This window comes from Heptranchias perlo, chromosome 4 (genome assembly GCF_035084215.1).
Source record: "Heptranchias perlo isolate sHepPer1 chromosome 4, sHepPer1.hap1, whole genome shotgun sequence".
NCBI classification, from domain to species: Eukaryota; Metazoa; Chordata; class Chondrichthyes; order Hexanchiformes; family Hexanchidae; genus Heptranchias; species Heptranchias perlo.
The window spans coordinates 132,093,204-132,120,543 of record NC_090328.1 but is presented as its reverse complement, the minus strand read 5'-3'; the positions used below and the strand labels follow the sequence as shown (position 1 = coordinate 132,120,543).

General features: G+C 41.8%; 1 protein-coding gene across 8 annotated transcripts in view; it reads left to right on the top strand.

Moving 5' to 3' along the window:
• Positions 1-27,340, top strand: part of LOC137321288 (receptor-type tyrosine-protein phosphatase delta) — a 513,687-nt gene that overhangs the window by 231,743 nt on the left and 254,604 nt on the right. For all 8 annotated transcript variants that reach the window (XM_067983651.1, XM_067983650.1, XM_067983653.1 and 5 more), the window contains exon 4: positions 5,786-5,927. In XM_067983651.1, the coding sequence (XP_067839752.1) occupies positions 5,786-5,927 (142 nt within the window). The remainder of the gene's footprint in view (positions 1-5,785; positions 5,928-27,340) is intronic.

Genomic DNA, 27,340 nt, shown 5'->3' with positions numbered 1-27,340 from the left:
ACAGAAAGCTGACTGAAGCTGGGATACAGACATTGCCCACCTGTCAGCAGCTGTCATTGCTGACCTGACCTGGTCCCACTCTCATGGAATCTGAAGAACAGCTTACCTACTGGAATGTAAATTTGGTTGTATATCTGCTATACGTTTTCAAATTGCAGCAGACCCATGAAATGGTATTTATCATGAATGTAACAACTCAGTATCTCTGTTCACTGTCACTTTAATTATAATCAGGAGCATGTTTCGAATGCCTCGCCCCACCCACCTGACCATGGGAGGAAGTCACCAGCTGCTGCAGTCAACAGGTCCACTCTGTGAACTGGCACTTTAATTTCAAACAAGAACGTGCGTTAAGTTATGAGGGGGGATTTTCAACCGTCGGCTCCCCGTTTCTTGCTGGAAAAATGGGTCATTGGTCGAGGAATATCGGGTGGGCACCTTGGACACCCTTTGTCTGCCTGATTCAATTTTCAGGCAGGCCTTTAAATGGTGCTTAGCACCTCCCTCCCAAAACAGGCAGGGGGCTGTTTAAATATGCAGATAGGAGTTCTACACCGATTGTTGGACCCTGATTGCAATTTCAGTCTGAAAATGGGTAGAGTATGCACCGTGCATGTAAGTGCCAGTAATAATGTAAGGAGTCTTACAACACCAGGTTATAGTCCAACAGCTTTATTTGAAATCACAAGCTTTCGGAGCTTTCCTCCTTCGTCAGGTGAAGGAGGAGGGAGGAAGCCTCCGAAAGCTTGTGATTTCAAATGAAGCTGTTGGACTCCAACCTGGTGTTGTAAGACTCCTTTCATTTGTCCACCCCAGTCCATCACCGGCATCTCCACATCATGACCAGTAATAATGGGCATCGAGCCACCGAACCAGCTCGAGGCCGCTCATTAAAAGGGAAATTTTGGGGGGTTTTTTAAAAAGAATTTTCCGGGGCCAACGGGAGCCTGAATGCTTCTCCTGGCCGAACGAGAAATGTCCGGCCCTTTGCCACCCGTTCTCGCCAACCCCCCAGGTCAGGTCAACAATGACAGCTGCTGACAGGTGGGCAATGCCTGCACCCCAGCTTCAGTCAGCTTTCTGTTGAAAGCTGTTCGGCTAAAGGATAACTTCACGACAAGCAGCTGGATGCATGCCTTGTAGCACAGGCCCTGGGGTGATTCATTGTGCAGAAGCCAGCCGATTTTCCACCATCCGAAACTGGCGAGCTGCAGCAGAGTGCCTGCATGGCGCTCGCAGCTTGCTGGTAAAATTCCAATGAAGACTGAAGCTGTAAATAGTTTGTGCTTCCCGCCTGTGGCTTTGGGCAAGGACTGCGATCACACCGCCCACTTCAAGCCCGGTTTGGGCCCAAGTTCAAAATCCCGCCCATCGTGTTCAAAATGTGATTGTTATAAGTTTATGATCTTGCCTTGGATATCCCCTCAGGTCACTCCTGGAAGTGGTCTGAGCATCTTACATTTAGGTGTGTGCCTGTACTGCCCAGTATCTAACTATACAATAGCGTATGCCAGGCGTGTAACAATAGTATCCCTATGATCCGGACTGAAGGTTCACTCGGTTAATCCCGGGGATGAGGGGGCGGACATATGAGGAGAGGTTGAGTAGATTGGGACTCTACTCTACTCATTGGAGTTCAGAAGAATGAGAGGCGATCTTATTGAAACATATAAGATTGTGAAGGGTCTTGATCGGGTGGATGCGGTAAGGATGTTCCCAAAGATGGGTGAAACTAGAACTAGGGGGCATAATCTTAGAATAAGGGGCTGCTCTTTCAAAACTGAGATGAGGAAGCTGTGGAAGCTACATCATTAAATAAATTTAAAACAGAAATAGACAGTTTCCTAGAAGTAAAGGGAATTAGGGGTTATGGGGAGCGGGCAGGAAATTGGACATGAAGCTGAGTTCGGATCGGTCAATGCCCTGTGGGTGGCGGAGAGGGCCCAGGGGCTGTGTGGCCGGGTCCTGCTCCGACTTCTTGTGTTCTTTAGATTTGTGGTTGGGATCAGATCAGCCATGATCTTATTGAATGGCGGAGCAGGCTCGAGGGGCCGATTGGCCTGCTCCTGCTCCAATTTCTTATGTTCTTATGAATATTCACGCCTCTTGTACATGTGCTTATTCAAACTCTTCGAAGGTGGAAAGAGAAAACACTTGGTAACAGAATGCCAAAATACATTTTTTTAAGCTGCTTTACTTCACATTGAGTGAATATACAGTTCTAATCAGGTTTAGTTAGTTCAATCAATAAAACTTGCCTTCATGTAATAATATTAAATAATGAATATGCCACGCTTGCTCACATCAGTGGGTCATCGTCTTGCTTGACTTAAAAATCTCCTCTCATGAAATATACATAACATTCTTACCCGATTTCACACGGTAATAGAGTTGTACCATCCCAAATTCCTGTTGAAGTTCCATTTGAGCCACAGCATTATTATTCTAGTGTCAGTCTTGGCTTAGTGGTACACCTTTGCTTCTAAGTCAGATGGTCATAGTTTCAAGCTCCTCTCTCGAGACTTGAGCACACAATCTCGGCTGACACTCCTGCGCTATCAGAGGTGCCATCTCGTGGATGAGGTGTTAAACGGAGGCTCTTCTTAGGTGGATGTGAAAGATCCAAAGGCACTATTCAAAAAACAGGGGCATTCCTAATGTCCTAGCAAACATTTATCCCTCAAGCAACAGAACTAAAAAAAAATGAACTGGTCATTTATTTCATTGATGTTTGTGGGGCCTTGCTATGCACAAATTGGCAGTGCTCCACATTACAACAGCGGTTGCACTTTTAAAGTACTTCATTGGCTGTGAAGCGCTTTGGGACATCTTGATGTTGTGAAAGGCGTTATATAAATAGAAGTTCTTTCTTTTTGGCATTCTACCTTCCTCCATTTACCTCCTAACACAGCGTGTGATTATAGATGTGCGAAAGACCTACTATTGTACTATAGACAGAACAAAAATATTAGAATGTGCTATCAGTTTTTTTTTGTGCCCTCTTGAAGCAAAATCCTTGATAAATCGGTTACCGAGCAGAAAATGGTTTGGTGAGGAGCAGTGGCCACTACCTGGCTAGTTTTGAGCACGTTACTTGAGATGACATTTCTCAACAAGTGACATGAAGTACTTGTCACACATTCACCAATCATTTATTTGAACTTGGCTGGAATTTGCCAAAACAGTGCTTGCATTCCCTGAGGCACGACTCAGACATGTCCATCTCTATTCTAACGTGGCACCATTTTGGGAGAGTTATCAATGATATGTGAAGGCTATTGATTGAAAAAGTATGGCAGATTACTCACTTTTAGTTTAGTAAAACCTTTGGGTTTTCAAATTATATTATCTTCCACATTATTGTTGTCTTTCTGCTCTCTGAACTTTGATGTATTTTGAAAATAGGTGTTTGTCTTTAATTATTGTGTGTATTCTCTGAGGCTGTATTACATAACCGTTATAAAGGAAAGTTCTGTTCCTTTCCATTTTCATTTTTATTCACAGAATCAAGAAAAGAAGGGAATATTGTTGCTACTGTTACATTTTTGTGTTGCTGACAGGGAATTTGTAGGTTTTTATCAAGTTCAGGGTTGTGTTTGTGAAGGATAACCCTTTATTTCTAGTCTCTGCCTCTAGCCCTAATGCTATTAGCTTCTTTGGATTGAACGTAACCGAGAATGGATGACATGAGTAGAATAAGTCACATGATTTGAGAATGCTAAATCTCCTAATGGAAAATTTCCCCTGTGGGATTGTCTGACCTATTATATATAAAGGATAACCTCAACTGAAAGATGAGGGCCACTGCACCCGTACAGCAACGTATCTTTTCTCAAACTAATTTCATCATCGAATTTTCAAAACTGCCCATTACCAAACTGATATCTTTATATTGTCGGTGACTGGCAGTGGTAACATGGTGGTAATCTGATTTGCAGTGGTTCAGTGTTTAGTTTATGTGCATGCTGTGAGATAAAAATACTCCATTACTAGGCTTCAAATTTTCACCATCTCACATGTGTCAGCTGTAGGAAGTAACTGCTGAGCCCTACAAAAGAAAGAAAAGAACTTCCATTTATATATAGTGCCTTTTGTGCCCTCAGGACATCTCAAAGCATTTCACAGCCAATAAGTTTACCATTATTTTAATCAGACAAGTTAGGTTGATAATGATGGATAAATGCCATCTAATTTTCTTCTTTCATCGTCTTGACTGGCTAGTTTGAGGGTGATTTTATTCGCACACCACCCCAACCCCCCCGCCTCCTCCGGTCTCCTCCCAATAATTGGAATGCAGTTCTCAGCCATCGCTCTATGTAGAAATGCTAATGTTGTCCTTTTGGAAATTTGTATAGAACAGAACAATGAAACAATCTGCAGTGCTAGAGTGCCCACTTCACATAGAATGAAGTTGTCAAATGTGACAACAACAGCATATAAAGTCAACAACGTGCACATTAACATAGGATGAGGATAAGATTGGGCTCAGCTGTAATACCTCTTGTCAAATAGCCTGTCAACGTTCAAGCGTGAAGCATGACCATTTGGTTGAGGTGCTGTCTAGTTACTAGCTACTACGGAACTGTACTGAAGTGTGAATGACTGGCTTCAGAAGCAAGCTGCAAATTAGGTGGGAAAAAGACAATCATCAAACCCAAGCGATAACTTTGCAATCTGCAGTGGACTTGGGCATATGAGAATATGTCATCAGTGCTATGGGAAGGGGGTCATGACCTCCCCACGCATGATATTTTAAGCCAAGTCCTTTCATAAAAAGGAACAGCTTATATTTCTGCACCCATTTGCAGCCTATGATAATAACCTAGGAAGTACTGTGGCAGTAATAGCAGATGAACACATAATGCATTTGTATAATATTCCTTGATCAGATATTTTAATGGAGGCATAAAGCTGTTCATTTTACTTGGTTTAATGCCTCCACTAATATAGCAGAGTAGAAATGTTGTACAAGTGTGTTAAGTGTTCATCCACTAGTATCTCCACCGGTTGCTTCTGGGATATTGTCTCCTGCAAATGTTGGATTTTTCCTCTTTTTCCTTCTCCCCAAGTAAATCACTATACCCATGCTATTCTATTGACTCGAAGGCAGCCAACACAGTCCAGACCTGAACAACATCGGGGGTAGGGGGTGGGGGGTGAGATTCCTCAGGGCTTCTCCTAATCTGCCACCTTGACTTCAGCGGAAACCCGTTTGTGTGGAGCGGCAGAAACCCGGAGGAAATTCACGCGCCCCCATGTTGTGCTGACCGGCCGGAAGTTAGGATCATCCATTCCTTAACAAGCAGCTTCCTCTTGGATGAATAATTTGCTCTAGGAAAAGTCCAAGTGTAAATGTCAGTACTCACACGGTGACCACTAACCTTGCCCATATAATAATAAAACAAATCTATTGTCCATTTGAGCTAACGGTGACATTTTTCAACAGTTGGGAGTGGGTTCACATGAAATTAAAGTTTAGTTCAGTTAGCTTGAACAACAGCATTTTTAATGGGTTACCAGGAAAGTCCTGTCAAAATTTGCCTTCAGTTAAAGAGATATTAACTTAGATTACTTTTGTTTGTAACTAAGTTTCTTTGAAATAGTGCACAGCAAACTTACCTACTGCAGCACAATTCCTTCTTCCCATTCTCCAAAAAAAACAGATAAAATGAAGATAATGGTGCCAACAGTACTCTCTAGAATGGTCTACATTATGGTGGTCTAAAACAAGTCTGAAAGATTAGAAAACAATATTCTAAACTAATGTTTCTGTTTATCTCCACAGGTGATAGAGTTCGACGATGGATCTGGGTCTGTTCTCAGAATACAACCATTGCGGACGCCACGAGACGAGGCTATTTATGAATGTGTAGCCTCCAACCGTGTTGGAGAATTAAGTGCCACGACCAGGCTCACAGTGTTACGTGGTATGTTTTCATTGGTGTGATAAACTTAACCCAGCATTGCAAGGCAATCTTAAGTTTCTCTTTCATGTTCAACAGTGACGGTAAGCTCTGAAAAGTACTGTCTGTTTCATGTAATGTTTCACGTAAGGTGGCTGGCTTGGATTTTACAATACGAATAGATAAATGCGTAGAAACTAATTGGTACTAATATTTTCCACCACAGTGATTTGTATTGTAGAAACGGAATGGTGCGTTGTTATGAGAGATGTGATGACCATACATCTTAGCAGATGTATTTGGACTATCAATATATGGACTTCTCAGTAAGGATGAGAAGCACATATTTTGATGGAATCTTAAAAAAATTGGAATTTAGTGATAAATTATTCTATGCCTGTCTCACTACCTTGCAGCATTTTCATCAGTGTTTTATTTCTTCACGTGAGGGTGTGAAATGAAGATAAAATTGCTGAAAGTGCTTGCTCTACTCTTTGTAATCTGGTCCGTTGAGGATATTTGATCCGCAGCAGTTCTGAATTGTATGTTCAGCAAGTCAAACAAAGGGGTACTGTTGAGTAAAGTGGAGAGTGGCATTCTGGGAAACCAACTGCACATCGTTTTATTGTCTTAAAATTAAATAGCTCATAATACTGATTGAGAACACAGCAGTGTTCCTTGTCATTGTCTAATACTGTGTGACCATGATTAGCATGTTTATTACAATGCAATTTTATTAATACCCCTTCTTGAGGATAAACATTGCTGTCCTGCTGTGAAAGCAGTGCTGAGCAGTTTATGTGATGAAGTCAAATCCATTCAGATGTCTCAGTAGGAATGTTAGGGAACAAAGAACAGCTGGTTACAAACTGCAGACAGAATGCTATGAAAAAACAAAACAAGAGGATAACTGGCAAGAAAGGAGTGTGCTGCTTCTGAGAAATAAAAGGTTAGATGTGCATCACTACCAAACTGTGAATTGAGTTTTCCTGTAACATACCCCGTTATTGATTGTTGGATAGTTTTGGGTATGAATTAAAATATTGTTCATTGGCAATTCCTGGTTAGATTACTAGTCATGTTGTAAAGTTATCTGTGGACATTCTCAATATGGGTGATCTTGAGGATTTGGAAAAGGTTTAGAGAAGGGCCACAAGACTGATTCCCAATTTAGAACACCCCAGCCACCTAGATGGGCTTAAAAAGCTGGGTCTATACACTTTAGAGAAGTGCAGACTCAGGAGCGGTTTTATTGAGGTGTATAAAATAACGAAGGGACTAGATTGTGTTCATTTTGACAAATTATTTCAATCCCATAGGGTGTGAAGGACCAGGGGTCATACTTATAAATTACACAAGGGCAGAAATAGGTTACATGTTAGGCGGTTCTTCTTTTCCCAGAGGATGGTAGACGTATTCAAAATCATGAATGGTCTAGACAGAGTAGATAGAGAGAAACTGTTCCCATCAGTAGAAGGATCGAGAACCAGAGGATGCAGATTTAAGGTGATTGGCAAAAGAACCAAAGGTGACATGAGGAAAAACTTTTTTACACAGCGAGTGGTTAGGATCTGGAATGCACTATCAGAGGGGGTGGTGGAGGCAGATTCAATCGTGGCTTTCAAAAGGGAACTGCATAAGTACTTGAAAGGAAAAAAATTGCATGGCTACGGGGATAGGGCGGGGGAGTGGAACTAACAGGATTGCTCTTGCATAGAGCTGGCATGGACTCGATGGGCCGAATGGCCTCCTTCCATGCTTTAACCTTTATATGATTCGATGGAACAAGTTGCCGGCTCATGCAGTGAGTGCTGATTCGTAGCATACCTTCAAAACAGCTAAACCAGTTCCTGGCTGGGGCAGAGATCACTCCATACAAGAGGTAGGTACCAGGTAATATAAGTCATGGTCATTGTGGTTTCCTGGACTCTTTTCAATCACCTAGGAGGAATCGGAGAGGAATTTTCCAGATATCTTTTCCCTAATTGGCCTTGTTTTTTTGATCTGGTTTTTTGCCTCTCTCAGGGGATTACATAGCCTCTGGTGGATAGGGAGTATCTTAATCGTGATGCACATCTAGGACAGGCTAGATGGACCAGCTGGTCTTTTCCCATCTGACATTTTTGTAAGTTCGTATAAAATTGTATTTGGGAGCCATATAAACACATACATTAAAAATGTGAAAGCAAGGGCCATGTTGTAAGATGTGTTTGATATAGCCTCTCTTTGGGTCAATTTTAGGATGACGAGGTGGGTGCGTTCGTGGCGGGGGTGGTTCCTAAAATTGGAGAATCCCGGAGCGGGTCCGGAGCCCGGCTCTGATGAACTCGATTCTTTCCCCTCAGTCTGGTTCAGCAAATTCTGAGTCGAACACGCCGTTGCAGTTCAACAATAACTTTATTAGAGTCGAACTTGGAACTTGGTCTGCAGCATTGATCTGGACTCCCGATAGAGTCCCACCTATGCTGGCAGAACAAGACAAAGAACATACAGAAAATACACATGTTTATACAGCTCAATAGGGGTTGGAACATTGTTAGCATGAGGGTCAATACCAATCATAAGCCTGGCATAGGTTGGCCATGAGGGGTTACCTCACTACAGGCCAATCATGGACAATACAGTTAGCTGATCACGCCGCAGTGACAGACATAGATGAATGTCTCTTCATCTCCTAGCTTGGAATGTTTTCCCCCAATCATCCCACATCCTTATCAGCTAACCTGGAATGGTCTCTGGCTTCACGAAGCTCATTATTTCTATTGATCACCCAGCTGCACAGAGACACCTACACCAAACTCCCTACTCCCTAATGGCAACATGTCAATGATGAGCATAAGCAGACCCCAACATCTAACGAGTTACTCATCTCACTATTAGCCTTGAAGGGGCCCATTGTTCTAACCGAGGCAGCTTCTAATTAACCCTTGCTTGTCCTATTACTACTTTTCTACTTTGCCACTTAGACATTCTCATTCTATACTTTGCCACTTAGACATTCTCATTCGTTAGACATTCTCAGCTCCAACCCGCCCACTTCTGGGTTCCCCAATGATGCGAATCGGTGCGCGCGCAGCCCCCGCATGCGGGACTCCCACCGACGATTAAAGCCGGCGGAATGACAGTTAAGATAGTTAGGGAGGTACTTGAGGTCGTTGACAGACCCCATTGGGAAGAGATTTTAGCAGGGATGTGATTTTGGACTCTCCTCAGCGTGTTTCCCATACTGTGGGAAATACTCCGTGTTGCAGACGTGTTTCAGTCAGCAGCCATTGGGAGATGCAGAGGATTCCTTGACAGTTGGGGGGAATACCTCATTCATTGCAGCAGGGCACTCTGTCACCTCAGACAAAGTTTTGCCTGACACACCGTTGTCTTCACACTCCAAATTATTACATCAAACCCTAAACTCTGGTGTCCAAACACATTTACCTACTTTGCGGACCCCCTCACACTCACACCGTCAGGATGGAGGGGAGGGGGGTGGTGGGGGGTCCATTGCTGCATTCATCACTCCATTGGAGGACGAGCAACATCACCAGCCTCGCCAGGCATGCCGTCCACCTCCGCCACGTGGAGCTACACAACACAGTGCTGCGCAACAGACACCTGCACAAAGTAATCGAGCAACTACACATACACCCACTGTAGGGTGACCCAATGGGTGGCATCAAGGGTCTTCATGGAGAACCTCATGAAAGGGCATTATTGCATAAGCCAGTCAAGAATGGCCAAGACGTGGCAGTAGTGGTGACAATATAATATGTAATGTGAGTTGCTCAGAAATCAAATATAAGTAAAAACCATGACAAACCCTCAAACACCCTTGTGCATCCCCTTCATGCTCACGACACGTTTGCCTTACGCTTCCTACTGCACATATGTGATGCATGCCCTGTGGCTGCAGCACAGGTAGTGACAGGTTGGGTGAGGCTGACCGTGAAAGAGATGCATCAGAGGGTGAGTATGAGATAGAGCTATGAGATTGTATGAGGATTGGGTTGAGTGGTAGTGGCGGGATGAGTACTGGGGAGGTGAGGAGGTGCAGGTAAGATGAGGATGAGGGTTCAGTGGGTGTGAGGAGTGATGTGATAGAGTAGTGTTGGCAGTGCCGAAGGAGGTGTGGGGTGAGGGCGGTGATGTGGCAGATGGAGGGTAGGGGAATGAGTAAGTGTACTCACTTTGGCTGACCTGGTTAGGTCACTGAAGCGCCTCCTGCATTGTATGCAGGTGGGCGATATGTTGGTGGTGCAGATGACCTCCTCTGCCACCTCGAGCCAGGCCTTCGTGGTGACAGAGGCAGGCCACTTCCTCCCGTCCGCCGGGTGGAAGATCTCTGTCCTCCCCCTCCTCCTCACCCCATCCAGTAGGACCTGGAGTGAGGCATCATTAAACCTGGGAGCAGCCTTCCCCTTGGCTGCTCCATGCTGTAATTTTGGCTCCTTTCTGCAGCATCAGTCAGTGGAGGACTGCCCCTTTAAATAGGGCCCTTCCAGCTGACAGCCTATGATGCGGGTGCGCAGTCCGCCCGCTGCGCAGCTTTCCAGCGCGAAACCCGGAAGCCAAGGTAAAAGTGGCTTCAATTTACTTACGATCGCGTGGGGAACCCACCGATTTTACTCAGCGCGTTCCCCATGCGCCCAGTCGACCCCCCGCTGGCAACCCGCCTCCCTCCTAATATCAGGCCCCTTGTGTGTTGCAGCAGCAGCTTTAGTCTCATTTTTTGCTGGTAGCAAAAATATTTCATATTTTCAGACCATCACAAGGGAGAATGTGGAAGTCATGTGTTCTCACCACACACAATTGTTTTCCTACCTCCCTCTCCCCTACCCCCCAACGCTTGGAAATTCCACTGCTTTACTCACACCGTTCCCCACTCTTTATGTATGATTGCACATCTGTTTTTAGTCCTGCTCGCACCAATAATGGTGACCATTATGTTGTATTTTTGGAAGGGTGTGTGTGCTGCCAAATTTAGGGATGGAAGTGTATGTAAAATGATGAAAGTAATATTTGACTTTATTTTAATGACTTTTTACTGATACTATTTAAATCAGCGAATTGTTGGAAATCAGTGGAAGAAGCCAAAATGATTTATCTTCCTTTTTAAAAAACGTGAATTAAATTACACTTCAAAAGGACGTCAGCGCCTGCAGGGACAAGAGGCTCGTGATTCATTGCCCTTGATATAATGATGAATATCAAAAGCATTTAAGAAAATCAATACGTCTAGGAGGAGTGGAGGAAGGCAGTGACTTCAGACATTTCTCTTCTGTCAAAAATAACGAAAACACTTGCTTTGGCAATGTAGAGCTACTGCTCCGGCAAACTGTATTAACATATACTTTACATGCAGCTTCTGGTGTAGTTAAGCTAGCAGTTTCTGGGACGTACAAGTACAGTCTGTGCAATTAACAGAATAAAATGGGAGTCTGAATGTTGTATAGAAATTGTGATACAGCTTGTCAGAGTGTTGTAGCTTGAAGCTAATGCACCAACACTTAAGGTAAGTGCACTTAATTCTGACACGTGTCATTCAAAAACAAAAGCACGTTTTAACTGTGATGCACTAATAAGGGGAAGATCTTAACAGATTGTGGAGCTATCCTACCCCGGAGGGATGTCTGAGTAAATTTCAGTCAGTGCTACATCTAGTGCAAGATAACGACAGAAATAATTGTTCCTGTTCTATATAAATTCAGGGGCAGTTCCTTCTTTAAAAAAAAATCTCGCCCCCCGCCTCATTTTCTCCCCTGCACAGCCTCCCAGATAATGCTGATTCCAGCAGGGTGTGCAGATAACCATCACCCCACCCCACCTTCAGCCACCTAGACCCCAAGTCCTGGAATTCACTTCTCCACTTCCCTCTCCTCTTTTAAGACCCTCCTTAAAACCAACCTTTTCCAACCCTCCTCATATCTCCTTCTTTGGCCTGGCGTTGACTTACGCATTGTGAACAGCCTTGGGATATTTTTCTCCGTTAAAGGCGCTATATAAATGCAAGTTGTTGTTGTACCCATCTGTGTAGTTACCACCAATTCTGTTTTATGGCATATTGGTCGGAAGATCTGAAGTTTAAACTGAGCTGGAAGCCCTGCCAGTTAATTTTGCTCTCTCTCCGTTTGATACCGAGTTCGGTGATCTGATCAGGAAAATCAGCTTGCTGTTTATGGGGCACGCTAAACTCTGGAAAAAGCATCAGACAAAGCTGGGATTTGAACCTGTGCCACTGAAACCATTATGCAGTCTGCTGAGGCACAATGAAGAGTTGATTAAAAATAGAACCTCTCAAGTTGGATGCTCTCCATTCACACCGGTACTACATTCGGCAATGTGAATAACTTACTCATTCTGTGAATGTAACAGCTTCCTATTGAATACTTAATAAAATCAAAGCCTTTATACAGCCATCTCTGCTAATGTGTTTAAAAATTGATTCTGAACATCAGAAGTGGAGGAATATTTCCTGTGTAAATGTAGGCCCTTCAATAGCTTGTCTTAGATGTTCATTTTGGGGAATTTTTAATTTTTAAATGGGAGCTCTCAGTGAGCTTGAGAAATATGTAATGTCACTTGTCCAAACCATCAGGACCACCAGTGATAATGAGCCACTTGTCCTAACCATCGGGACCACCAGTGATAATGAGCCACTTGTCCTAACCATCGGGACCACCAGTGATAATGAGCCTTCTGAGACATTTGGTTTTGAGAACATGACGATCAGCAAGCAAATCAAAACACTTTCTTGACAATTTTCACTTTCCCAGTATGTACAATACAAGGATCACTGGATGTCTGATTCAATCAGTACATGCAATTTTCCACCAACAAAAGGGAGAGAAAGTGCCTTTTCTTTCACTTTGTAAATTACAGCTTCTCTCGTCTCCATCTTTATCCTGTGACAAATGTTATTCACTGTGGCAGTTCAACAAAGGCCACACTGAAGATAATAACAGTATGAGAACAGCAAAAAAAAAAGACATACAGATGATCTAGATAGCGTTCGCATTTTGCCTGACTGTGGCAGTAATAATAGATGTTCTGTGAACCCTTGTTGCATTTTTTAGTTTTACTGTCTAATGGTATTTGTCAGTAAAGAATATACATTGAAGACTATAAGTGACTTCAAATTAAGTTTGCTTTTTATGTCCAGTTCTCGTGGTGAAGATTAATAGTGTCTGTTATTAAATAGCTGGAGGGTCCAGTCTGATTTCATTAAAATGAATTTTTAAAGCTGCTCTGATTGCAAATTTAATTGTAACAGGAAGTAACTGGCAGCGTAGAGCAAAGTGATTTACTTCTGCACTCAGGTAGACAAAATCAGACGATTCAGTTTCAACTGTTTTGCCAACGGCAATTTTGATTACTTTAGGTCAGCAGCAGACCACTAAGTACACAGTTAATATTTTAGGTATTCTACTGGTCCATCAGACCGACACAGAACAATCATCCAGTCATGCCTGTGCTCCATTAATCTTGCTGCCTACTCATACTGATGACATTTCTCCATTCTAATAGAGTCATCTTAATATCTTCCATATGGTGAGACATAAAGACTGACTGTGAAATTACCTTGATCTTAGTCAAAGACAGTTACATAAGTTACACTTATATAACCTAAAAAATGCAGGCTAAAAAGATAAAGTTTAGAGTATGTTTGGGTTAATGAATTGGAAAATATTTGATTTAATAATTCCAAGTAGAACCATTTATATTATCAGCCGCCTAAACAGATTAATTGGAGTTTTTAACAGACTGAAAATGTTTAGTGTATTCCGCACGTTGAACTAAGCACCACCTAAGTCCAAATTTCAAAAAAGTTGTGTGACGAAAGGCTTTTTTGTGATTTATTTTTTGTTTTAATTTACCATGGCGGATGCTATTTTTAAAACCTCAGTTCCGACAGCTCTTATTTTGACCCACTCACAATGCGAGTCACAAATTGGCTCACTGAAATGCAGAAGCACCTCATTTATATGTTTTTTTTCCTTCCCTTAATGCATCATGGATGTTTGTTTGTTGCTTTTTCTGGATGGCAAATAATAATTACACTCGTCCTGCAGCAGCCACTTCCTGCCTCATGCTCCAAGGTGTAACCATGACAATCTTCAATTCTATGGCACTTGATCGGTTGAGAAAATTATCATTTAGTGTCAATTTTAAGCCAATCAAATCGTAACTTTTCAAACTTGCAACCAATTCCAAAATGGCCGGTCAGAGCAGGGAGGCAGAAGAAGAAAAGTAAGATAAAATTTTAACTTTTAAAAAAAGGAAAAGTTTAAAATAAGTATTTTAGTAACTGGGAAAAGAGTAAAATTAAAGTGAAAATCTCAAGAATAGAGAAGCAGAGAGAATAGGTTGTAAAAGGACAATCTGATAGACACAAGTAGCGTTTGTTTTTTTTGAAAAAATTGAGTGCTTTAGTATAATATTTAATATTACAGTAATGGGAGGATTAAAGATGTTTGAGTGGCTTTATTGCTGTATTAATTGTGTTGTTTTTAGCATCATAATGTGAAAATTTGCAATATTTGTCAGCCCACCAAAGCAGAAATTTCTGTTGGTCGCTTAACAGTCTCAGGATTAAGTGATGGGCAAACAGCATTGTATGTCAGAATGTTTACTACTATAGTTGAGATGGAACAACAAGAGATCATTTTAAATTCATTTTGTTTCTTTGAATCTGTAACAAACTCTGCAGGTTGCACATTGCAGTGGGTTGTAGTTAAATCAATCTGTAATATACTGCAGTTTGTACATTACAATGGTTTTTTAAAAAATTATATCACTGTGAAACACCTCAGTAGGTTTTTCTACTTTAAAGGTGATATATAAATGTTGTTTTTTAATTATTATTTTAATGAATCGTTCAATAGAATGCTGCAGGTTCTAGTGAACTACTGATCATTTTTACATCATTTTAATCTAATAAAATGATAGGAACATAAGAATGTTCAGGGCTGGGAAAGATCATTGCGAACCATCTGGCAGTCCCAGCTTCGAGGAAATATTACATTCCACAATATTTCTCATACCCTTCCATGAAGACCTGTCTAACAGAGCTAGAGTCTCACTAGCCAAGCTGTTGCAATACAACTATGACACTGGCATCTGCCCGACAATGTGGAAGATTGCCCAGCTTTGTCCTGAGCCGAACCATCTTCAGCTGCTTCGTCAATAACTTTCCTCCCTTCATAAAGTCAGGAGTGGAGCTATTCACTGCCAATTCCACAGTGTTTAGCTCCATTCACAACTCCACCGATAATGAAGCAGCCCATGCCAGTTTACAGCAAGACTTGGATAACATCCAGGCTTGGGTGGACAAGTGGCAGGTAACATTCACTCTACATAAGTGCCAGGTAATGACAATCTCGAATAAGAAAAAAACCCAGTCACTGCCTCTTGATCTTCACTGGCACCACCATTGCTGGGTGCCCCAATATCAACATCTTGAGATCACCATTGACCAGAAGCTGAACTGGACCAGCCATTTCAACACCATGGCTGTAACAGCAGGGCGGACATTGGGTACTCTGCTACGGGTGGCTCACCTCCTGACCCTTCAAAGCCTCTCCACCATCTACAACGCTCAAAGTAAGAGTGTGATGGAATGCTCACCGCTCTCCTTGATGGGTGCAGCCACAACATTCAAGAAGCTCAGCACCATCCATGAAAGACTAGTTCACTTGATAGGTGCTCCTCCAACTCGTCTCGCTATCCTCCCCCTCCATCACCAGTACACTGTGGTTGCAGTGTGCATGATTTACAGGATCCACTGCAACAACTCACCAAAGTTACTTCCACAGCACCTCCCCTTCCTTGTGACCTCTACCACCAAGACGAACAAGAGCAGCAATGCAATGGGAGCACCATCGCCTCCAAGTCGCACTCCATGCTGATGTTGGGTCAACACCCTGGAATTCCCTACCTAACACCATTGTGGGAGAACCATCACCACAAGGATTGCAGCAGTTTAAAGAGAAGGCAACTGGGACAGGGGAATAAATACAGCCTTGTCAGAATTGTTCATACCCCGAGAATAAAAATGTAAAAAAAATTGGCAGGTGCTTATTCAGCTCTCTCTTGAATTTGCTGATACCAGTAGCCCCCACCCTGCGTCCCTTGACACTCCATTCCATAGATTTACCACCCTCAAGTAGTTAATTTTAAACTGCCTTTTCACCCTCCCTCTTCCAAGTTTGAAGTTGTGCCGTCTTGTTGTAGAACCTGTGATTGTGTTGAACATATTTGTGGGAAATTTACTCCGGGCTTCTCCCATTCTGTTACACTTGCGGAAGTTTATCGGAAGCCCCATTTACTTGCGGAACTGGATTTTTGCCGAAGTTATGGCGGTGGAGCGGGAGAAGCCCCCGGCAAATTCCTGGTGATTGAAATTTATCTTGTCTGCACACTTTGGTGAATACTGAGTGATTTTAATTTTGACTTTTGCGCCGGCCGATCACCCATACCTGCGACAAAGAGGTGGCTGCAATTCTAAGGCCCTGGCCTAATTAGCATTGAGCCAGTGAGCTCAAACGGGCATCCCGATGCAGCTAGCCGGATTGAGGCCTCTCAATATTGGCCCACCCGGCCGCCAGCAAGGTAATGTTGGTGGGGAGGTGTTGGTTGGTAGGGTGCTCGATCGCGGAGGGTGCTCAATCCCAGTGCGACCTTGGGCCCAGATTATATTTGTGAGGCCTGGAAGAATAGTCCCCAGTTATTAACTGAGTTTCCCTTCACTGCATCTTCTGCTATTCCTGGATATCCTTCTCATAAAATGGTGCCCAGAACTGTACATAGTACTTAAGGTGGGGCCAAAGTGGTGTTCTGTACAAACGCACAATCACTACCTGAGATTTATGCTCTATTCCTTTGATTATACAGCCCAAGATTCTAGTTGCACTTTTTAGCAATCTATCCACCAGTATCCTCCAATCCCCCTCCTGTGACTAGTACCATTTAGTTTATATTGTCACTGTTTATTATCCTTTTCCAATTTCTTGACTTGTATTTGTCCACATTAAGTGACATTAAGGTCCTCCTGTATTTGATCAGCCTGTTCCCTTTTGTTTGCTGTTCTTCCCACTTTGGTATCATCTGTAAACTTGGGGTGTTTTGTTCTGTCACCACTTCCAAATCAATTATGTACATTGTAAACTGCAACAGCTATAGCACTGATCCCAAAGGCACCCCACCAGCTATGTCCTTCCATGCCAATCCAGCTCCATTTACAACTATTCTTTGCATCCTCTGTGTCAGCCAATTTTTGATTTATTTCAGAAGCACTCCACCTACGTGGTGCCTTGCAACCTTATGGACAAGTCTTCCATGGGGTCCTTTGTCAAAAGCTTTTCTAAAATGTAAATAAACAACATCCATTGAGTTTCTGCTGTCCACAAAGTTTTATTTTAGCACCTCAAAGACCTCCATGAAATTCATCAGGCATGATCTCTTTCCAGTAAAGCTATGCTGGCTCCCTCTTCCAGTTCCATTCATGGCGCAAGTAATGTTTGTATTAGGTGAGCAAATTCAAAGGATTTGTTTTTTTTAGTTTATAAATGCTGAACTGTTGTCCTGCTGTGTCCTTTCTTCTTATTGGAATATTTCAATACTTTTTTAAAAGTGATGTAGATTTGACAATATTTCATGAATTTCTGGTTCATTAAATGGCCAATTTCTGACAACGTTTCGGGGCAAAAATAATGTTGCCCTTATAATGGCAAAATTCACAGCTGTTAGCAAAAGTGAAAGCTCATGGAATTGGAGGCAACTTATTGACATGGGATGGGGAATTGGTTAGACGAAGGAGACAGAGTACAGATAATGGATAAAAACTCCAATCGGCAGAATGTGACTTGTGCTATCCCCCAGATATTTGTACTGGGGCCTCAGCTTTTTACTGTATTTATCAATGACTTACGTGAAGGAATAGAGAGCCGAATAACCAGGTTTGCTGACGACACTAAGTTAGGTGGCACAGTCAGTAGTGTGGATGGGAGCGGAAAGTTGCAAAGGGACATTGATAGATTAAGTGGGTGTTGAAATGTGAGGTCATCCACTTTGGACCTAAGGAAGACAGATCAGAGTATTTTCTAAATGGCGAGAGGCTAGGAACTGTGGAGGAACAGAGAGATTTAGGAATCCATGTATAGAAATCATTAAAAGCTCTTGGACAGGTACAAAATATGATTAAAATGCCGAATGGAATGTTAGCCCTTATCTCAAGGGGGATGGAATACAAAGGGGTGGAAGTTATGCTGTAGTTGTATAAAGCTCCGGTTAGACCACATCTGGAGTACTGCATTCAGTTCTGGGCACCGCACCTCAGAAAGGATATATTGGCCTTGGAGGAGGTGCATTACAGATTCACCAGAATGATACCAGGGCTAAAAGAGTTAAATTATGAGGACAGGTTGCATAGACTAGGTTTGTATTCCCTTGAGTATAGAAAATTGAGTGGCGATCTAATTGAGGTGTTTAAGATGATTAAAGGATTTGATAGAGTAGATAGAGAGAAACTATTTTCTCTGGTGGGGCATAACCTTAAAATTAGAGCTGGGCTGTTCAGGGGTGATGTCAGGAAGCACTTCTTCACACAAAGAGTAGTAGAAATCTGGAACTCTGTACCCCAAAAAGCTGTTGAGGCTGGGGGTCAATTGAAAATGTCAAAACTGAGATTGAGAGTTTTTTTTTAGGTAAAGGTATTGAGATATGGAACCAAGGTGAATAAATTGAGTTGAGATCCAGATCAGCCATGTTCTAACTATTTGAATGGCAGAATAGGCTCGAGGGGCTGAATGGCCTACTTCTGTTCCTATATTCCACAACATTGACGCCAGGATGAAAAAAAGACAATATTATTTTGGTTGAAATATTTAGTGTGTATTCAGGATCTAGTAAAGATTGCAATGTGTGGATTAAGATGAAATATATCAAAGTTGGCGCAGTGATGCTGGGCATTAGTGCACTATTGCTCAGTACTACAAAGTGGGGATAAACACAGGCTCTAAAATGATCTCCATGGAGATTTATGTACTTAGACTTTAAGGGATATATGGTATTTGTGAAAAATGCAATAGGGAGAGACAAATATTACAGTATGTGGTAGCAGAATCACTATCTTGAGGGACAGTTTATTATAAACTGATGTAACCAATAAATACCAATAAACAGCTTTGTGGTAAATGTAAACAAGTGTTCTGATTGAAAGGTGTGCATTTTTACATGGCAATTACTTATTTAGTTTTATAGCGAGTAGCTATACAAAACTTGCTGTGGCTGTAATAAAAAACTGTGTTAGTCTGCTCGAGGAAAAAACTCTCCCAGTCCCAGGGTATGGATTTAATGCTGTTGCTGCTGATGGAAAAGTATTGTAAACTAAAAATGAATTCAAGATTAATCACCACTCCCCCTTCACCCCGCCACCTCCCCCCCGCCACCCCCCCAAATTCAGTGGCATGCAGCACTCCAGCACCAGCGTGCAATGTCATGGAATGCTTAGACATGGATTCATTTGCTGTACTCAACTGAATTCCCATTTTCTGCAGTTTCACTGTGGGAAAGCACCTAATGAAGGGCAGGGCCATCCTCTCAGGGCCCCTGCAGCTGGCTCGAGAGTGACACTTGCAGAGGCCTGGGAGCAGGTGTATAGAATGGCTAAAAAAAATGTTAAAGCGGGTTGGGGAGATTAACAGGATAACCTACTTGTGAAAGTAAGACCCAGACCGTAGTTAAATTTTGTTAAAGCTACAGTACATTACCATTTCAGTAAAACACAACAAAATCTGGAAAGTATAGTAGATAATGAATAAGAGAGCTGCAACAGATGTGATGGTAGAGGTACGTTTGTGGTGAAAAGAACAACATTATGCAGATTATTTATCAGGGGATATGTTAAAAACATGGTAACTATTAAAGGGTTTGTCAGTTATGTTGATTTTGTATTTCAATGTCTTGAGATGTTTTGTTTATGACTCTCAAACACCAGAAAATGTGAGTTTGAAAGGCTCCTGACAATATACAGTTCTGCCACATGCTGAATTCCACATCCCAGCCCAAATCTCAGGGTGGGAGGGGAAGTATCAATCAGGGGTGTGGAGGGTTATCAAATGGAAAGATAAGGGGTCATTATCATGCTAATGAAGTGTGGCAGACTGGCACCCCTACCAACAGGTAGTTATAGGATATTATCAACAGAGACCTAAGAATAGCTCAGAATACTGGTCACGAGATGGACCATGATAAGGAAAGTGGAAAAGAGGGGAGAAAACAAACTCGGTAAAAATCCACATAGTTAACCTTAAACAACAAACTCTGTAACAGTTGACAATGTTAATGCTAGAAGGGAGGGAGGAGAACCGAACAGGATTTCCATAGACCTGTACATATAAAGAAGCCATGCTCCGAGCTGGAAGGATGTTAAGGAGACTCCCCCAATGTCTGTTGAAGGTCATGAGTATCTAATATCCTTCTGTGCAAGCTTACCATTAATGTTTTGCATTCTGAAGTGCAGTTTGCTTTTTGCTGCACGTAAACACATTGTAGTATGCAGCAGAAAGATTCAATTCCCATCAGTGGGATGTGAATTGATTCCCCACTGGCCGTGTAAACGGAGTAATAGTGTAATTTAGTCCTAAGCGATTCTGCCACAGAGATGTTTTGTCTGTAGATTTGTTTACACTTTACCATGCAATTACCAGAATAATTTCTTTTGTTGCCCATATGTGACATGTTAGCTTGTCGCACGCTGTAATGCAGAGTTACAAAAGGTTGAAAGGCTGAACAAACTACATGTGTAATGGATTTTGGTGTCTTTGCACCTGCTTTGCCTTTGTTTAGTAAATATAAGGGTCTTCCCCCCCCCCGCCCCCCCCCGCAGCAAAGTGAAACAGAGAATACATGTAAGTTTGGTAATCACATGGGTAGCAGATGTGGAAACCTCTAATAGAAGAAGCAAAATGCTTCCGATTAAATTCATCCAAGACAAAATGTGCTCCTCAGATGCCATTTCCTGACTTTCTTGCGAGATGAGCTGTCAAATGGAAACAGATGTAATTGGATGAATACGTAGAAGACGACAATTTAATATGACTGAAATTTCAGTATTTACAATGGGTTATCTCTTATCATTTGAAAAGAATGAGTTTGAGGCTACATAAAATTGACGTGAAATATTCCTAGATTGAATTCCTTAAGATTGTTACTAACTACAAGACAAAAATAATAGCCTGCATTATGGTGCGCATCAAACTCCAGTTCAGAGTTAAACAGCAATTTCACTTACAGATTATAAGAAAGGAAAGGGACAGAGGCTTGAGGTTTAACATTGGAAAGGGCAGCTTAGCTTTCACTTGAAGTAATGAATATAGATAGGATTGGGCTCAGCTGGCTATGCGCTACATCCATCTCTTCGCTTTTGCTGAAAAGACTCTGCGGTTTATTTTTTCATTGTGTGAAGGATTTGAGAAAACCACAAAAAAGTCAACTGAAGGATCAGTGGTCTTGCCCAGGACTTAACCAAATGCTTCATAAACTCTGATGCTAGACTGAGAGGTGAGCTTCTGTCCATTTTCTGTATATTAAGGATTTAGCTGACCGCATGATAAAATTTATTTTGTCTCACAGCTTTATTTCTTTGAGAACTTACTATTTTCATCACCTTGTATTATTCACAGATTTAGATGACAAAAGCTATTTAATTGTAATTGTTTTTTTGTGCCCCTTGCTCTCCCATTCTCTTCCCTTATCCTCCACTCACAGTCCATTCATTACAATCCATCTTCCACCAGTCAAGAGGACAGTATGATTTGAGGAGTGGATTTCCCTGTGACAACCATCAATGCTGTGCCTTGATAGGCTGGGCAGGAGCTGCAATTCAAGCAGGCAAGCTGTGCACAGTAAGCAGTCCATCTGGCTGAGAGCTCACAGAAAGAAATCATTCAACTGAGACAGGATAGTTCAAGTGGCAGACAGCCATGGGACTTGGACTCTTGACCTTCACGGTTGGGAGTTAAGTGCTTTGACCTTTGAGCTACCATACCAAATAGTAGGCCAGAACTTAAAGAAACCACCCGAATACACAGGAGAGTTTCATGGATGTTAGTCACAAACTAAAGTATTTTAAATCTGTCATAAATTGGGTTACAGAATACATCTGTAACTAAATAGAATTTGTTTTCTTTGTACAGTGATACAGATCACATTAGTATGTCCTTAACCAGCAGAAGGTGTGTGGCAACCCAATTAAACCTAAACAAAAATCCATCCATTTTAAAATATTCCACAGCCAAGCTGCAGCTTCTCCACTGTCTGGTTAATTTGCTGGTAGCTGTGTAGGTGTATTGTCCAAAAACAATGGCTGAGTCACTTGAGGACTATGTTGCACTGCCAGCAAATAGAATAGGTGTTTTATGCTATTTGACTCAGGGTTTCTATTGAAAATGGGCAAGTTGGGAACTGTCTGGAAAGGTGCCTCTACTTGTATAAACAGTATGATTTGGAGCACCATCTTGACCACATCTCACTTTTTCTCTCCCTTTATTCCTTTGAAAAGTAAATGTGGCAGAAAGTATTCATGCCTCTGGCATTAGTACGCCACTGCAGTCGCCTTCGAAGAGTTTTGTCAGGTTTCAGCAAGCTTCACAAGTGGCTCCCTTTCATCGGAGTCCATGTTGCTGGCTTTCAAAAGGAAAAGTTATATCTGCATTGAAACATTTGCCGGGAATTTCCTCGGAGCTGCTCCCGCTCCGCTGCTGTAACTTTGTTGGAAGTGTGGCGGCAGAGCGGGAGATGTACTGAGGAAGCTCACCCCCCACGTGTGTGTGTTCTTTTTAGGGGCACAATCTTAAAATCAGAGCTAGGCCATACCGGAATGAAATCGGGAATAATTTTTTTCACACAAAGGGTAGTGGAAATCAGTAACTCACTCCCAAAAGGCTGTGGATGCTGGGTCAATTGAAATTTTCAAGATAGAGATCAACAGAATTTTGTTAGATAAGGGTATTATGGGATATGGCACAAAGGCGGCTAAAGTAGTTGAGGTACAGATCGGCAAATATTTGTCGCATCTACATATTAAAGTCAGCAAGTGCTATACTATCCTTACGTGCACAAACAGCAACTTGCAATTGCATAGTGCCTATAGCATAGAAAAACATCCCAGAGTGTGGGGTCAAGGCAGTTAAAGGCATAGTTGCCAGTAGTGGGATGAAAGGGGGGGGCATGCACAGAAGGCTGGAGTCAGAGAAGTGAAGAAATGACATCAAAACTCACTCACCAAAATCTGATTCCCAGATTAAATCAGGCCCAACATGTTCAGGGACCAGGAACCTAAGTAGGTCAGTGATGGTGAGGGTTATGGAGGAGCAGGACTTGGTGCAGGATAGGATATGGACAGCAGAGTTTGCTGAAGTCTAGATAAGATGTCAGACCAGCACAGGGCAGTGAAGGGGTGAAGAGAGGTAGTGGAGAGTGTCATCAACATATATGTGGAAGCTAGCCTCATGTCTATGGATGATGTCACCAAGGGGTAGCATGTAGATGAGGAAGAGGGCGGGGTGGGAAAGATGCGTCTTAGGAGGACTCCCAAGGTGACGGTGTGGGATGAGAAGAGAAACCATTGCTGGAGATACTCTGACTATGATCGGATAGGTAAACGTGGAACCAGGCAAGCCCCACTAAGCTGGACAATGGAAGAGAGGCATTGGAGGAAGATGATGTGGTTGACCATGTCAAGGGCTGCAGAGGGGATAAGGAGGGATAATGCACCACGGTCACAGTCATAGAGAATGTTATTCATGACTTTGATTTAGGGCCATTTTGGTGCAATGGAAGGAGTAGAAACCTGGTTGGATGGATTCAGAGTTACGAGAGAGATAGGCATAGATCTGGGAGGCGACAAAATTTTCAAGGATTTTGGAGAGGAAAGGGAGGATGAAGTTATGGTAGTTTCAAAGGAAAGCAGGGCCGAGGGTGTTTTTTTTGAGGAGTGGGATGATGATGCCAGTTTTGAAAAGGAGGGGGACAATGCCTGTGGAAAAGAAACCTTTCCAATGTCAGCTAGCGTGGGAAGTTGGATGGTCGGCAGTTTAGCGGGAATGAGATTTGAGTAGCAGGCGTAGGTACCATGGACAAGGTAACTTTGGATGGGACATAGGGTGAGATGGGTGAGAAACTAGAGAGAAAGGTGGGTTCAAGGCTAGGCTAGAGGTGAGTCTGGGGGACGTTTAGCTTAGTGGTCAAGCAGAAGTGGGGAGGACAGCAGAGGCAACTGAATGGATTGTCTCTATCTTGGTGACAAAGAAATCAATGGGCTCCTCACACTTATTGTTAAAGGTGAAGGATGAGAGGACAGTAGAAAGGGGTTTAAGGAGCTGGTTGTTAGTGGAGAAAAGAAGCTGGTATTTATCATTCCTGGATGATTCTAGAGTGGTGGATGGTTTTGGCTGAAGGGAGTGGGGGCCAGTAGAGCTTGATGTGTTTAGCCAGATCTGGTGATGGATTGCTAAACCAGCATTTCAGTGACCAGGAGGAGCCCATCATCGTAACCCAGATTAAAAATACTTTTAGATTGTTTTTGAATATAATTTTCTAAATAATCTCCTTTTAAACTCCTTCTGAAAGGAACTGTTTCATGAACATTAACTTGTCATCTCAATAACTATTTAACATCTTACTGGATTTTCACTCAACTTGACTAACTCTTTTCAGATTTTGTACCAATTTATAAGGAAATAGGCATGATGGTGTCAAAGCACCCATCTGTAAGTCCCAACTTGTCACCTTGGCAATTCAGAAACACTTTGCGCTAGATCTCATTCCAACCTAGCTCATCATTTTATCACGTTTATTTTAGCCCTAGTTTTAGATGTTGAAATGCTTAATGATTATGAAATTTACACATTCTTATCTTTATGCTACAGGCTGTAACATTGAAAACTTTGGATCAAATAAAGTTTGTTATCTGCAACTAAATATTTTCTACTTAATTAATGTGATTCCAGTGCCTGTATATTCATTTCTTCACATCTTCTTTGAACCGATTTTTGAATATTTTCCAAGACCGCCATTAGCAATACTTATGTGTAGGTGTGGATGTGCATGTATGTGGGTGGGAGGGGAGATGGAAAGGGTTTTTGTGAGTGTTGCTTGTTCTAATTTAAATCTGTACTGATTACATCACTTCCATTTAAATTAAAAATGAACAAAGCCTTTAGTTTTAGTTGTCTGGCCACTGCTGTCTATGATTTATTTCAATTGCATAAAATATTTTCCCTGTCAAGTTACCAAAATTATACCAATTTGAATGTGAGAGTGCCAAACCATAATTATTATTTTCATGAAAAGCACAGAACTGGGTAAAAGCCAATAAAAGGGTCAGATGACCATTAGAGGAGTTTGATGTAAGCTGTTTCAGTGTGGGTATGGCATCTGTTCTTCAACTGCAAGACATGAACACTTCCAGATGAAATCAGTAGGACATTTTGTCCCCCAAGTTTCATGCCATACTGCACAATGTTTACATTACTGGCAGAGTCTTAGCCATTGGCTTTCTGATCAACCGCACAGCTAAAATCTCCCATTCACAAGTATTTAATTGTACTTCATAACCCAAGGAGTTACTTATTTGCACAGCTCTGTTCCTGAATCTTTTGGCTCGATAAAAATAACATCTGAGTAATGGAACTTCATGCATGGAAACCAAGGGTTATGTTTTGGTTTATTGAAAACATTCTGTCCAACTGTCATCAGTTAGAGCGCACCGATGACCTGAATGTACAAGTTTCAGCAGTAAGAGTGAACTTCAAAATTGCTAATATGCTGTTAATTTGAATAAAGCTAGAATGTTCTGGCATTTGGGTTGACCTTCTGTGCCAGTAATTAGGTTAGAAAGGAAAATCAAGTACCATTGGCTGGTTGCCACAAGTTAGAAACATCCTACTTTCCCTTCTTTGCAAGGAAATATGCAACAAATTGTATGGGATCAAGATCTGATTTTGGGCAACAGTTGCCTTTTCTTCAAGTGCTGAACTGATTATGTAGCTAACCATGTGCATTTTGATTAAGTGCAATCCTTCAGGATTTCTCGATAAAGCATCTCTAATAGGTTTGATTATATTTCCTGAAAGTATTATGTGAAGACACAGGAATGTGCATCATTACAAAACCGTTAGGCACCTGTCGGCATTCATCGGTAAAAGTTTTACGGAGATGATATGTAGCGTAGAATTTAATAGTACCATTTTCCCGTTCAAAATAGCAATGTTTTTCAGATTGCAAGGTTTGTTTTGTGCATTATAAAATTGTGTGCAATTTAATTTGTCAAGTCGAGTAATGTTTTTGTTAATTTGCACTTTTAGCAGTGCTGTTGTTATTCTACTGCCAACAACTGTCTAATTAAAAATACATACAGCCTTGAAATTAGGCTCTTTAAATATTAGCATACAAATGCTTAACATTAAATGGTTAACGCCTCCATTAAAATCACAGACAAAGGAGTTTCAAATGAATATGTTATGGTTTTGCATACGAATATTCGCCTAATTTCAAGGCAATAACTACTGCCATGATCACCTTTTTTAGTATGAATGAGTGGACTGCAGCTGCACATCACTGTCCAACAGCACTCTGACCTTGTTCCCCAGATGTAAAGAAACAGGGAATGAGAAAAGACTATTTTGGTCATCAAGCCTGCTTTTTTCACAGTACATGTACAATGTACCTTATTAACATAGACCTTTCCCACCTTTTAATCTCTTGCGGGAAATAGTCCTGGGACCTGAAAGTTAATTGAACAAAACTCCAGAATATTTATCCATCTCTACTTCCCTGCCCTGCTGCCCTATATAGATAACACCCTTTTCCTCTCCTGTTTTCCCCTTTTCTCCAGCCCTAGTAGCATAGGCACCATTGTGCCCATAGAGTATTTAATTATCTGGATGGAAAATATCCATTTTCAACTGGATATTTAAGTTCGCTCCTTTTTGAAGGAGTTAATCAATTCAGCTGCAACTGCTTTTTGCTGGAACTTTTTCTCCACATATCTTTCACTCTGTGGGGGAGAAAATGACTCTTCTCATCTCTAGCGCACAGTAAACAGATGCCATATGCTTGCCTGTGTGTCTCTTTAGAGATGGTCTTCTTATCGTAATATTATGTATTGAATTAACAGTTTTTCAGACTATTAAGGACAGCAGTAGCATTTGCCATAAAAATCAGAAATGCAGCAAGGACAGGAGTTGCTCAGTTATTGCAAGAATAAGTTGAATTTGTGAATACTCTTGGGCATCTCTCATTCTGCTACCTAATGCCTTTCTCTGGAAATTTATAGAATATGAATTGTTCAGACATTATTTTACATATAAAAATATTAAAAGCCTTATGTATGCACACACCTCCTGTAATGCTTATTCATTATAATATTTCCATCATGTTATAAA